The sequence below is a fragment of the Dermacentor silvarum genome, chromosome 2 (genome assembly GCF_013339745.2).
Source record: "Dermacentor silvarum isolate Dsil-2018 chromosome 2, BIME_Dsil_1.4, whole genome shotgun sequence".
In the NCBI taxonomy this organism is placed as follows: Eukaryota; Metazoa; Arthropoda; class Arachnida; order Ixodida; family Ixodidae; genus Dermacentor; species Dermacentor silvarum.
In genome coordinates, this window is record NC_051155.1 from 213502349 (window position 1) to 213516228 (window position 13880).

The 13880-nt window shown below is 47.1% G+C and overlaps 1 protein-coding gene across 1 annotated transcript; it reads left to right on the forward strand.

Moving 5' to 3' along the window:
• Positions 1 to 584: 584 nt before the first annotated feature.
• LOC119442573 (uncharacterized) lies at positions 585 to 13491 on the forward strand. The gene is made up of 8 exons (XM_037707496.2): positions 585 to 764; positions 858 to 903; positions 1690 to 1938; positions 3031 to 3277; positions 6160 to 6423; positions 8376 to 8720; positions 12918 to 13009; positions 13310 to 13491. Exons 2-8 carry the CDS (start codon positions 862 to 864, stop codon positions 13436 to 13438), a joined length of 1368 nt encoding a protein of 455 aa, XP_037563424.1. The 5' UTR covers positions 585 to 764; positions 858 to 861; the 3' UTR covers positions 13439 to 13491.
• The last annotated feature ends 389 nt before the right edge of the window (positions 13492 to 13880 follow it).

The following is a 13880-nucleotide window of genomic DNA, read 5'->3' on the forward strand; positions in this document are numbered from 1 at the left end:
AGATATGCGCCGTCAAAGTTGCGGTAAAAAAAATGCACTGTTGTTCCACTTACTTTTTTTGTGAGAACGGCTCTTTTATACACTGAAGCAATAAATTAACTGAAACACCATTGCATTTCGTAGAACAATTTGAAAACTAATATGTCGAAACTGGTGGAGTCGTGAGAATTCGTTCCAAGTGTATATGCCATGCGAACTCACCGGCTACAATCCGTAGATTAAAATACGTGCCGTAAAATAAATAATTAAAAATATCATTAGTGCTATTATGTTAATTATTCAATTAAGCATTTCAATGTATTGTAGAAGTAATGACCACCTCATCATGTAATTTATATCGAGGGTTAGAATTGTTGCTAACTGCCACAGGCAATTTTTTTTAAAATTTGGTGCAGCTAAAAAAAAAAAAAAAAAGACATCCTGTACAGCGGCTGGCAGACGGAGCCTCATGACGTGGAAGTGAAAGCGGGAGTTTCGAATGCGTACTGCGCATGCATATACCTTAGATACTGCGGAATGGGCGCCTTTTGAGATGCTGCGCTCCTTTTCTGGCAAAACTGAATTTTCCATTTGCTTTTCTAGGTTTCACGTGAAAACGCCGAAGTTTACTCATAGAATCACGCGAGCAGTAGCGATCCATCGCCGCTTCTACTTTGGGCACGTGCGCAGCGAAAGAGGTGACGAAGAGGCAGAAGAAGCCTACTCGCTGCGCGATCCAAGGTCGCTCGAGGTATTTTTCCTCCGTTTGCCAGCAAGAACTGCAGGTTAGATTGTGTCTTTATTCTCCTTGTCTCGCTCGACTGTTTACGCTTGCCCTAATCCCTCTGTGTGTCGCGTTTCTCTCTTCCTGTTTCTAGTGAGATGCGCACCGGTCTCACAACTTTGCTGCTTTACCTCTCCTCGGTGAGTAACCAGGCCAGCACGTTCTTTTATAGTTCCATCGACGAGTCACGTATGGCAAGACTAAAGCATTGGACACGTGTGGTTTTCGTTTGACAAATCTTTTGCCAAATAAACAACGAGCGGGTGCCAAACAACGGTACTCTTTTTTTTTTTTTTTTGCGTGTGCTACTGAAAAATGGCGATGGCATTTCTCTCGGTAATTTACCCTAATTTCGCGAGCTTGGATACCGTTTCATCAAAAGTTTCGCCAAAAGAGTTGTGTCCGGTTTTAACTGGTGGGCATACACCTAGCGAAAGCTAGGTGCCCGCCAGTTCGAATGACTGGCTCTATTATTTTTATTTTCTCTTCTTATCTATTCGTCTCCTTCCCCCTCCTCAGGTGTAGGGTTGCCAACCGGGCACTTTCTTGTTTAACCTCCCTACCTTTCCCTCTTCGTTTAATTGTCTCTCTAATGACAGTTATCTCAGCGGTATCTTCGTCTCAATAGCTTACTTTCTTTCGTAGGCAACTGCACTTTTCTGTCCGAGAATGACGCAATGAACAACACTAACGTCGACGCCCATCATCTATCCGGCCGTGAATGATAGAGGCACTGACGAAGAGTTAGCTGTCGTCTTCTCGGCTGTACCTTGTGTAAATTGTCGCTCGCGTTTTTTTGTGTGTGTGTTTTTTTTTTTTTTAGCTGTCTTATTAGGAATACTCGTCACGAAAAGTTATGCTTTCACAAACTGAGTGACGTGTGTCGCAGCAGAGTCCATCTCTCACCCCGTCTCTCTCTGCCGCAGTTACCGGGACCGGGGACTTCTTCCAACCTTTTCGAAGTCCACGAATTCCTGTTCATGAATAAGTCGATCTTGTACCTCTGGAAGCGACGCAGTAACCCGAAGGCCGACAGATTCTGCCTCTGCTATGGCCCGTCGGCGGCCATGAGCCGCCACTTCGGCGCCTTCAACTGCAGCGCCAGCCGCAGGGGAGCGCTGTGCCACGTGCGCGACTCTTTCGCCGGTTGCTTCGGCAATGCCGAGCTAGCGCAGGTACGCGATGGCAACTGCAATGCGCATGTAGGTTCTGCTTATATAGAACGTAAAGTAACTCGAGACCAAGTATAGTAGTCGGTGGTTTATTTCATTTCATAGCTGTGAAAAGAGGAAGCAAGGAAATAGCTGCTCACAGCACTGCAACGGTCTGTAGCTTGTGTAGCTGGCTGCTAAACTCCGGCTAGCAGAGGTGGGTAGGGGCCGGTATGGGAGTAAAGGGCAAGGAGGAAGAGTATGTAAAGAGGATATAATAGAAAGGGGAAGGCTATCACGAAGATATACGAGTTCTGCAAATTAATTTAAAATAACTGCAGCATTTGTACGCAAGACAGCCTGCGTGACTTAAACTTTAGCGTAGTGGAGACGTATACTAGCGTATACGCGTCTACAAGAAGATATTATGTGAAGTCCTTTTTTTTTTTCTTTTTTTTTAAGGAAACTGTTATATCTAGGACCCTGCCGCTTTTGCAGAGGCTTCATAGCACGCGAACATCAGAAAAAAAAAGACGGTAATATTGTTAATTGACGAACATATTTTAATTAACTTATTAATTACTAGCTTTAGGGCATATAATGTAAATTCGAAATTGAAGCCCAGGAGTAGTGAAGGCATGTCCGCTTAGCATAAATTTTAAGACTAGCACCACTTATGAGCACCGAAATCTGCTAAACAATGCGTCGGCGTTCCAGTCAAGGTCGTCGCCAACGGTTAGAGGCGCGTTTTTATAATACTGTTAACTGAAAACTGTTAACTGGAACGCCAATGTATACTTCGTAGCACACACACGAACACGCACGCACGCACGCGATGTGTGAATTTTAAGATCGTGTGGATTGTAACGCATATATGTTGACTTTTCAACTGCTCCTGAGAGTCTCATTAGATGTATACGGCCATCGAAATCTCGTAGGCAATGCTTTTGTTTAGGGTTGTTTTACGGGCATTTGGGGCATGGTAAAACTGCCGCGAGCAGCTTTTTCCCCACTTTCCCTCCGCAATACTGTATTTTGTTTTGTGCAAATAAAGCATGCTACTAATGTTGGATGTCGCGTACTACATACCTGACCAGTACACGATGTTGCGCGCAGGCGTCGCCACAGCGGCGCAGCGCCTTCGTGATCCCCGCGCGGCTTCCGTCGCTGCCCCCTGCTGGATCGGCGGCGGCGGCGGCGGCCACCATCCGATGCCGACTGATCGACAACACGACGGCGGACGTGCTGGGCGACTTCCCCGGCAACACGAACCTGACTTTCTGCGGGGTGGACGTGTGCCGACGCTGCGTGGGTGGCTTCAGCAACAGGACATTCTGCACGTCGCTCTGGACTAGAGACCCCTGTGAGCGCGTGCTATATATCAGCACGCTAAAGAGATTTTACGAACTTTACGGCTTATTTTGCCCCCCCCCCCCCTTCCCAATGATAATCGTCATCATTAATGCGTACACTTCGTTTATTTAGCTATAATGTATTAGAATACAGTAATTTAACTGCGTTCGCTGCTTCTTTGTCGGGGACGCTACATGTCACGCTGTACTCGCAAGTCATTCGTTGCCTGAAAGTTCCGGGCGTGTAGCGTTGAAGAAAGGGAAGGCATGCAAGGTAGATGACGATCATTGTTGGAAGAAAAGATTAGCCCCACGGGTGGATTTTTTTTTATTTTTTCTCTTTAGTGAACGTCTGTACCCAATCTCCCGCCGTCGTCATTTGCATCGTTCACAACCTCGCCAATATGGCATAAGGCTCCGGTACTGCGAAAAATTCTCGCAGAACCCATCTTACGATAACGTTAATTCGATTAGCATTGAAGCAATGTAGCGACGCACCGTATCCCCATGCACCGCCGAAACGCGTCACGTGTGAGGCTTGTATACAGCCGTGCTCATCTCTCGCGCTTCCCTCTGGCGGCATCTATAGCGGCGCCGCCGGGAAGTCCCCACGTGGCTCGTGTGTGAATATATTCAGACAATTAAAATTGTCTGAATGTACAACAAGCAGGTTTGATTTCTCCCAGCACGGGAGATTCCGCGCAGCACCGAAAACCCAAGTTGAAGTCAAAAAAGGTTCATTGAAGAGCGGCACATATACCCGGTGTGTATACTCATTGCCCCAAATTGTTCCGAGGTTGGTTTCGGAGAAAGACATATGTTTTAAAAAAAAACTTACCCAAGTTCATGTATGAACGGTGCCTAGAGTATATTGTAGGCCTTCGTGTTGAAGAGATTTATTTAAGTGAGAATATTGTTACTGGGCTTGCACAGCGCCTGCAGTATACCTTCTGCTTCCATCAAAACACACCCGCCGCGGTGGCCCAGTAGCAACACAGTCGAACCTTTCTACAACGAACGTCTACAGCGAAATTAGATGTATAAAGAACAATTCATTATGTCCCGGCCGAATTTCTATCTCTCATATGTATTGCGAACCCCTCTACAACAATGACCACGACAACGAATCTGCTTGTACAACGAAGAAAGTTAGGCGTCCCCGACGGCTGATCTGTTGCATTAATTACAACGAACGCCACGTATAGCGGTGCCGCCACTGCCCTCCGCAGACGTCACCAAGGTAGGCTGAGCGCTAGCGCTAACGGCAGCGCTATAGCGACGAACTTGATAGCGCGCCGATGACAGTAGTAGTCCTGCCGCACCGTTTCGGGAATCGCTAAACTCGTACGCAGTTTGTTGTAGCACATCCGCGGGTGCGACGACTGACCAATGCGTCGCAGTTAATGACGACGTGATGATGTAACCGTAAATTACCGATGACGTCTTCAAAGTCAGTTAGCAGGGAAAGGACGCGAATGTCACTGAAGGTAAGAGTGATGAAGATCCTTTACTCAACCAAGAATTTTGACGGCAGGGAAGGCGATAGCGGCATTCGACGATCTGCAGCTTTACTCTGCGCAACTCCCGCGTTTCGCCGCGGAGCATATATTCTGTGAGCCTCTGTGCAATAAGGTTAGCTGCAGTCGCACATTCTGCCAGATAATGTGTGTACACACAAAAAAAATAGTGACTTATTTGACTTAATATCTATTGAATGCATTTTAAATTAAGGTTTTCTTTTGGTGAACGTGCTTAGTCATGCTCAAGCGTGAGCAGTACGGTGCCCGACCTTTACAACGAAGTGACCTGTATAACGAAGGATTTTGGAGGTCCCAAGCACTTAATTATAGAGACGTTTGACTGTATATACATGTATATAGCGTTCCGTTGCTGAGCGGACGCGACGGCCGCTTTCCGATGAAGGTCAATCAAACGCAAAAAAAAAAAAAAAAAAACGTGGGTAACTTGCACTAGTAGTGCAAGGCTGGAGTAAACAGCGGAGCTGGTGATCGACCTAGCTTCTTCCAGGTTTTGCTAGGCTTGGCTAAGTTTTGCTAGGAAATGCTAAGTGCTGCTGGGCACGGTATTCCGAATCGGCTCGCCGCCGACGCGCAGATTCTCGCTTGGCCGCGCGACGCGCTTCAAGATGAGCGGCTTCTTCTTCGGGTGTCCAGATCTTCTTTGGTCGTCCAATGTCAAGGCTATACATGTACTCGCCACAAAGTCAACGAGAGTTCTGCCGCCGTAGCGGCGGCTCCGAGCTTTATCTCCCCGGTGACGTCACGGCCAAGCTGCGCCTCCACACTTGCCGGGGCGTGGCTGGTCGAAACCTGCCGAGCCGCCGCCAGAGGCGCCTGCTGCAGTCACGGACACCGCGCGCGTTCGGCGCGAACGCGGGGAAACGCGGACGGCGTCAGCAGCAGCTCTGCGCGTTGCCTCGTTGATGCTGCTACAATTTATTTCTCTCTCTCTCACTCTCATTTTCTCTTTCTCTCTCCCGAGCATGCGCGCGCCGCGCGCATGCTCTGTGTACGGCAACACGTGTACGGCCAACGCCACCTAGAATCTAGGTGGTGTTGGCACGGCACGGAGAGGGGGCAAAGCACACGCCGCTCCCCGAGGTGGTTGCTAGGCATCGCAGTGACGTCATAGCTCGGCGATGTGTTGCGGCTCGCAGCACAACTTACGGCCGGCTTAAGCAGCTCCGCCGTTAAAACGCTCACGAACCGTTCGCTTTGAGTATATTTAGTTAAAAGAAACCCGCGTGGTCGAAATTAGCCCAGATTTCCCCTTCCCCGCTAAAATGTCCCGTGGCACCGCTTGTAACCAGCATCTCCTTAAGTTAAAGTTTCATTCACTTCCTTGTGTCGCCGCCACACGCGTACACGCGCAGTGTTGAAGTTCGAGCCGGTGGCCCAGTCGGACTTCGCGGTGGGCGTCCGCTGGCGTGGTGCGCGGGCCACCGACCAGTCGTTCACGGCCAAGGTGTGCGCCTCGGAGGGCAACTGCTACATGGAGTGCTTCGAGGAGCAGGTGCGCGGGGACAGCGGCCAGTTCCTGGTGCCCACCGACCTGTGGCGCTTCCGCATCGCCATCTACATGCGCCGCCACGACGGCACCACGCTCTACCAGAAAAACTTTCGCAGCAAGAGGCTCGGTGCGTGCGCTGTTTCAGTTGCTGTTGTGTACTGTACACGGGGTGCAGAGCTTGCGGAACAGAAAACGACCAAACATAATGATTGAGACGTGTTAAGTGCAACTGACGGGAGCATCTATACCTAATGGGGGCAGAGGTGTAGCGTTGTGACACTGGTAACGTTCAAAGGACACTACACGGGGTGGTCATTATTAAATTATAAGAATTTTTTTTAATCACCTGTGGCAGATAGTATCATTCTTGTCCCTGAGCTATATTGTTCCAAAAGGCACACACTGCTATTGCACGAAAAATCAAAACACACATTCAACGAATTAACGGAAATTCACTTCTTAATTAATCACTTTACGACATGTATACTAGTTTCGAGATATTTCCCACAGTGTGGGACGAAATGTATTGGCGTTCCAGTTACTTTTGTGCTTCAATGCATAAAAGAGCGTTTTGTTAAAACAAAGTAAGTGGAACAACAGTGAACTTTTATGGCGAGTTTGATGGCGCCGCATATCTCGGAATAGATGATTCCGCAGTGCATCGTCAGCCTCGGTAACACACGGGAAGTACATGAAGCGAAAAATTACAACACACGCCGCAGGCGTTTTCTTCGTCTTATCATGAAGATTATGATGATAATGATGATGATGAACGTTAAACATTAATGACACGTATTCCCAGATTACGGTACATGGGCCAAAAATGTGCTAGTTGTAGAAAGCGCACACATTATTATAACTACATGTGTGAAAGAAAGAGCTAGTAAAATTTACAAACCAGCAAGAGGAGTGTATACGTGAAATTCAGTATTTAGGCTAGATGAACGGACAATTAGACTTAAAAGATGCGGAAATGAGATTCACTGAACGATTAAATAAAAATCATTGTGACGAAACACTACAGGGACAATGGAGAAAGTATGAATTACCATGCCAAACGTTTTGTTGCTTGAAGGAAATCACTCACAGATTCAAACAACATCCACATTTGAGTCGCATGGCTGCGGCTAAAGCCTGATGCCGAGGCGTCCCCGACCGAAGCACTTAAACTACATAGACCAAGTTTACGAAGCCTGAGCTTCAAGAAACCTCCTCCACTCCTCCTCCTGTCACCTTGCCAGTCCATTGTCCATCAGAGTTTATGAGGGCCTGTATCGAAAAAAAAAAAAAAGAAACTTCGCGAGAGCAAGTGTTAGCCAATCGTTAAGTAGGGTCATGTTAATAACGAATGCGGCCGACAAATTGCAAACAGATGTATTATATGAACGAACAACTTTGTGTATTTGATCCCTGACCTTAAACGTATACATTGACTTAAGGAACATTGTAACTCCAGCACGCAAACTGCTACGTATAAGGCTACGCGTCAGAGCACGCGTACATGCACATACGGCACTGCCGGAAACCAGTAAGGAAGCCTTATTTTAGAGTTCGGTCTGTGTCCGTCGTCACTGAACAAAAAATTGGCCGTGGTTGAACACGGTTAAACCAAGTTTTTCGAGCGATAGCACGGTTTTACTTGCTTTGGGAAAGGAAGTATACACACGCTGTTCGGCGCCGTCAGCAACTACACGTCTACAATTGCACCACAAGACAACACACATGCAGACGCTGCTCGGCGCGTCAGCAGCAGCGAGCGAATTGACCTTGCAGCTGCATCTCGCTTCAACGCGAACTAAGCGTCGAAAGCACAGCGCATACGAAGCTACCAACACTCGGCGCACTTTGTACACATCGCAGATAGCTTTTAAGATGAGGTCCGCACCACCGCACACTTCGTCCACATCGCAGATCGCTTTCAAGATATGGGTGCCCACGCGAAGGACGCAGCAGCCGCCGGTAGTGGCAGGCTAAGTCCGAGTTTGACCTTGGCTGAGCTTGAAGGTCAGATGTACGGAACGAGGCGTTTTCTGGGTTTGTACCTGAAGTATAGTAGAGCTACGGCTCTAAAAATCGCAGCACCCGACCGGCCTTGCTTCTCGACGGGCGTGGTGAAAAGCTGGTCGGAGATATGGCTCTACTGGTGGCCCCAGGATGACACGAGCGACGGCTACGTGGTCAGCTGGTGCGGCTCCGCCGAAGGCAGCCACCACGCCGCAGTTGCCGGCGCTGCTGGTGCAGCCGCGCTGCCGCCCGAGAACTGCTCGACGGACGTGAGTGGTTCCTCGGTTGCTCTTCGACACCTGCAGGCGTTCACCAAGTACGTGTTCAGCATGCGCGCCTACCGCTGGTTGGATGCCAACAAGACCGAGAGGCTCTTCAGCCGCCCCCTCAAGTCGCAGCCCATCGTGCTCATAAACCCGAGTAAGAGGACGCATATTTGCATACCTATTTGCACTAGAATCTCTTTGATATGATCTTCACGGAAACCGGAAAATAAAGGGTATCATCCGAAAATCGTATCATCCAACGTATTATCCAGCCAAATCATATTATCGGGAAAAGAAAAGGAAACGTATTATCCAGCCAAATCATATTATCGGGAAAAGAAAAGGAAACGTATTATCCCGAAAGACGTATTATGCAGAATCGTGTATGAACGAGATTCCACGGTATATAGCCATACCCCTTTCGTACGTGTTTCATATATCACTGCGCAGTCGACTCTGGTTAATTAGACTTCGGTTAATTCGGCTTTCTGTTTAATTCGAATGCACTTAAAGCCCTGGTGAGAAACAATAAATTGGTTATGGAAGAAAAACTCGTTTAAGTTTAAACGAGAAAGCATGTCGTTTCAGTTATTACGACCCCCACCCGCGCCCCCTTCTAGCGCTACAAGAATCTTGAAAACAAAAGAAATTCAGCAGACGGCGCTATTGCTTCCGCAGGAGTGAAGCTGTCTTATTTTTATCCTTTAGTGGCTGACGCTCCTGCCCGTGAAGCCATCCGTTCCCTCTTGTTTTGTTTCATGTTACGGCCCATGCGTATTCAGTAGTCTGCTTCGTCTGCTCAGCATGATGTCGCCTGGCAATCACAGCGCTGTCCCATAGAGGTCAATAAATAAATTGCTCATATAGGAACCGAGGTTAGGTCCACTATAACAATGCGTGAGCCAGCGAGCGAAAGAACTAAGGACCGTTCAGGCCGATGGCAGGAGCAGAAGAAACTTTTTTTTTCTTCTATTTTTCTAACCTCGCAGCATGCAGCACGAGGGATGAGGTACATTCGCATGCACATGCACCTGAGCGCGCCATAAATAAAAAGCGGCCGGTAAAGATGACGATGGACTCTAGATGGCCGCTTCAAATTACCAGGAGTAGAGAGCCTGCATGCAAGCGCTGTGCATGTATACGCTCCCTAACCGGGAGTTGACTGTATAGTTTTGAATTTGGATGCCTTTCAGCGAATGAATCAGCACAGGTAGAAAATTTGCCTAAAGTTCCAGATCACGTACAGAGACTCATGTAGAAGTGCATAAATTGAAACACAAGCAGGAATCGAATAACTGATCGTAACGCGTTTTACGCGTAGTTATACATGTAAGTACAACGCGTAATCGCTCTGGAGCCAGTTTATAAGTATGGAGTATATAATACTGAGCGCACGTTTTGGACTCTGTAACAAGCCACTGTTACAAATACAGATGATGAATCTGGAAATGGAACTACGCATTGAAGTAGTTTCAGAATTTTTCGCGTTTAATTTATGTTGGTAGTGCATAGCAGGAGTGCTCGAACAATGAGATCTTGTAATCAATTCAAATACAAATATTAAAAAAATACGGGCTTCCGTTATCAATAGAACTACAATATTTTTATTTTTGCTTCAATGTAGAAAAATTTAGGTAGACGGAGAATAATGATGGTTAAAGTAAATTTACGACTATTCGGTTTCTGTACCAAATCGGATTACCACAGAAGCCGCGGCTGAGTATACCATCGGAACAGTGAAAGTAGTCACAACTAGGTTTACAAGTATATCGCATTGAGTTGTGTATTAGCGTGTGGCCGCAGATTTGCATAGTTTTAGCCACCTAATGCCGGTCGCAGCAAACCTTGCTCTTTTGGAAGGTCCCAATGGATTGTCAGCCATACGCTTTATCTGGCGATTCAACCTAAATCGCTGTGTTGAATTATTTGTCGTCTATGTAGCCGTCGCTCCTGACGGAGGACATGCAGGCTTGTCACACTTGCCACTAAAGCATCATGAGAAGCTAACGCGTGTAGTAAGCGTTAAGGATTTGTGAAATATGTATAAAACCGATTTGCCACGTCCGAGCGTCGATGCATCCGAGCGTTGAAAGAATTAAGGAAAGAAGACAGACAAGGGTGAAACATTTTCTAGAGTGTAATACGAGTAATCGTCACCCACCTTGCGTATCTTTCCTTTCTTTAACGCTGCGCACCCCGCAGTTTAAGGTCACGAACGGCTTGCGCGTTTTCAGCATAACATATCATTCTTGCCAGAAAAGTAGCGAGCGCAGAGTTTTCAAGAAAAGGAACGCAAGCAAGAAAGATGACGATTATCGTTGGGGGACAAAGACACGCACCGAAGGGTGTAAACTGTTTTTAGAGTGTACAGCAGTAGCATGTTCGTGCCCGTAAGTGTGTTAAATGGGTGTTTTACGTATACACCCGCTGTTGCGCCCTTCAAACTCCCTTTATGCGAGGTGTTTGTACGCACTCCTTAGAAAGGGTTTTCTTACACATATAAGTAAATCTTTATTTCAGTTTGTACATACAAACAGAGGATGGCGAGAAAGAAGCAGCGAATTATACACCGCTTGACGGGCCTCGATCACCACCCCTACAAGTCAGCAGTATAGGCACAAGGCAAAAAGCAACCACTGCACACACAAAAAAAAGTGTACAAGTCTATGTACACTTGTATGTCTCGTAGTCGGCAACGATAAGTAATGCAAGTAATTGTAAAGCTATAACACAGAGTGGTACAGTAAGTTAACATGCAAAAACTTGGCATCACGGTAGCTTAGAAAACCCATAGTTAGTTCTACACTTTGGTAATACAAAATTACTCTCTACTCTGATGTCATACGATGAGTGGCGACATGTAAGTGGATGAGACATGGAACAATTTGAGAAATAAATGAATTATTTTTTAAATTATTATTGTTTTATGGAAGCATGCAAATCTGTAGTCAACTAATTTGTTGACAGGTACAATATTAAAAGTAGGTAAACTTGCCTAGTGGACGAATCATACGACCCGTTGACAATTGCGCGGAGCATTTTCTTTTGCAAGGTTTGCAGTTTTATAACGTTAACCGTTGTGTTACCCCAGACAAGGAGACAATATATAGCTTAGGTGGGAATAAAAAAAATGCATAATACGAAGTAATCTTAGTTTTGGTAGGTAAAATACACCTGTTACGCGAAGTCTTTCCGATGATTCTAGAAAGTGTTGAAATATTATTAACATGGCATCCCATGTCATCGTACTGCTGCTGAATGTTACTCCCAATGATTTGAAAGTGTCTGCGGACTCGATCACAGTGCCACTCAGGTATAAAGAAGGGCGGTAAAATACCTGTTTTCTTTTAGGGAGAAAGAGTATACTGCTTTAGTTTTCTTTTTGTTTCTCTTTAGTGAATTAACTGACGACCATGTGGCAAGTGATGAGCGCGCGCGGTTTGCGGTATCTCCTATAAGCGTTGTAAATATGTCATTGGAAGAGAAGAATAGACCGGTGTCGTCTGCATATATGTAACGTATTTTGCATTGATGCTAGGGATATCATTTATGTATATATTGAACAGGATTGGCCCTAAAATGCTAACCTAAGGGACGCCATTCGAAATTCTTAGAATCTGTGAAAAGTAATGATTTACGGGAATTAGAAGTGTCGTCCCACGTGCACATCTTGTCGTCAATACGGATCTTATCATGTACTATAGTCAATGACTTTATCTTCCCTCGCGCAATCCCATAGCAGTTTTCTCTTTCGCAGTGTGTCTGTGCAGTAATCATTTTGAATACTTATGTCCGTCCCTTTAAGCTTGGCATTTCTAAGGACTGCTTCTTTTTCGTTAAAATCCTGAAAATAAAGGATAATTGGTCGCTTTGAGGAAGGTTTACCGAGCCTATGAATTCGAGCCACTGACGTGCAGCTCAATCCTAATTTTGTTTCAAAGAGGTTTTTTTAATAACTTTGTCACGCAAAACAGATTCTGTTTCTTTTGGCTGTTCAGTTATACCGAAATTCACCAGGTTAGAGCGTGCGTGCGTGCGTGCGTGCGTGCGTGCGTGCGTGCGTGTGTGTGTGTGTGTGTGTGTGTGTGTGTGTGTGTGTGCGTGCGTGCGTGCGTGCGTGCGTGCGTGCGTGCGTGCGTGCGTGCGTGTGTGTGTGTGTGTGTGTGTGTGTGTGTGTGTGTGTGTGCGTGCGTGCGTGCGTGCGTGCGTGCGTGCGTGCGTGCGTGCGTGCGTGCGTGCGTGCGTGCGTGCGTGCGTGCGCACGCAGTTGTGCGTAAGCTCTAACTGCAAGCGCTTCCAATGCAATTTAAACTCTGGTGCTCAGGGTCATTCTTTCTTCGTGTCACTGCAGGCTTCATACCAGTCTTCGTCTTTGTGGCCATACCGGCGGTGTCCGCGATCGTGTCCATCGTGCTCATCCTCGCCAACACGGTGCTGCGCAGGGTGAGTGCACATCGACGGTCAGAGTTGGGCAAGCTCTCTTTCGCTCGCTACTTTTATTTTCATAGTGCGCTGACAGGTTGTAGCGTTAGTGTTACGCAGTGCCCTTATACCACCAGAGAATTGAGGTCGTCAGCTGGTGTTCGTAGTTTAGCGTGCGCGGGCCCAATCAGCTGACAATAACAGCTGACGATAATATTGTTTTACATGTACCCCTCTCAATTCTACCCTCTACGATCATCATACATCGTTTTCATCTTCGTGACCCAGAAAACGCATCTGCATAATTCGATCTGTTCGCAGGAGCTGCCGTCGCCTCGCTTGAACAGAGCACCCGAGCTGCAGCAGCCGCGGAGGAACCCCACGTACCACAGGCCACCGCAACTGCCACCCATCGTGCTGAGAAGGCATTCCCGCGGGGATTTCGAGTGACGCCTCGGCGGTTATATCCGCCTCAACCAGTTGTAATAAAAAAAAAAAAGAAAAGAAAACGCCAACAAAGATTTTTCTCCTAGAATCGTCACCGAGGCTGATTGGTGAGTGATAGGAAGCACGCGTTGGCGAGTGACATGAAGGGAGGCTGGTAGACGTCACTCAGTCGTATCCATAGCCCTCGAAAATGAATGCCATGAAAAAAAAAAAAAAAAAAAAAGCTTAATACCCCTCTACCGGGAACAGGGGTGCACGCGAAGCTTGTCCAACCCTAGGGAAGAGGTTGGTTAGCTTTTTGAGCGTTTGACATTTTCCCGGGCCCGCTGCCGTTCCTTCAACGCAGCCTGCTCTTCGGCAGAAAGAACCAAACACCCCCCCCCCCCCCCCCTCCCACGTCTGCTCAGCGACCGCGCACGAATACGAAACTATTACCGCTCCTACC

Bases quoted from the DNA above. Each gene is read 5' to 3' on its own strand.
- LOC119442573 (XM_037707496.2), top strand. From the start codon at position 862: ATGCGCACCGGTCTCACAACTTTGCTGCTTTACCTCTCCTCG. The intron at 1,939-3,030 runs GTACGCGATGGC...TGTTGCGCGCAG, and splicing joins GCAATGCCGAGCTAGCGCAG to GCGTCGCCACAGCGGCGCAG. The intron at 3,278-6,159 runs GTGAGCGCGTGC...GTACACGCGCAG, and splicing joins GCTCTGGACTAGAGACCCCT to TGTTGAAGTTCGAGCCGGTG.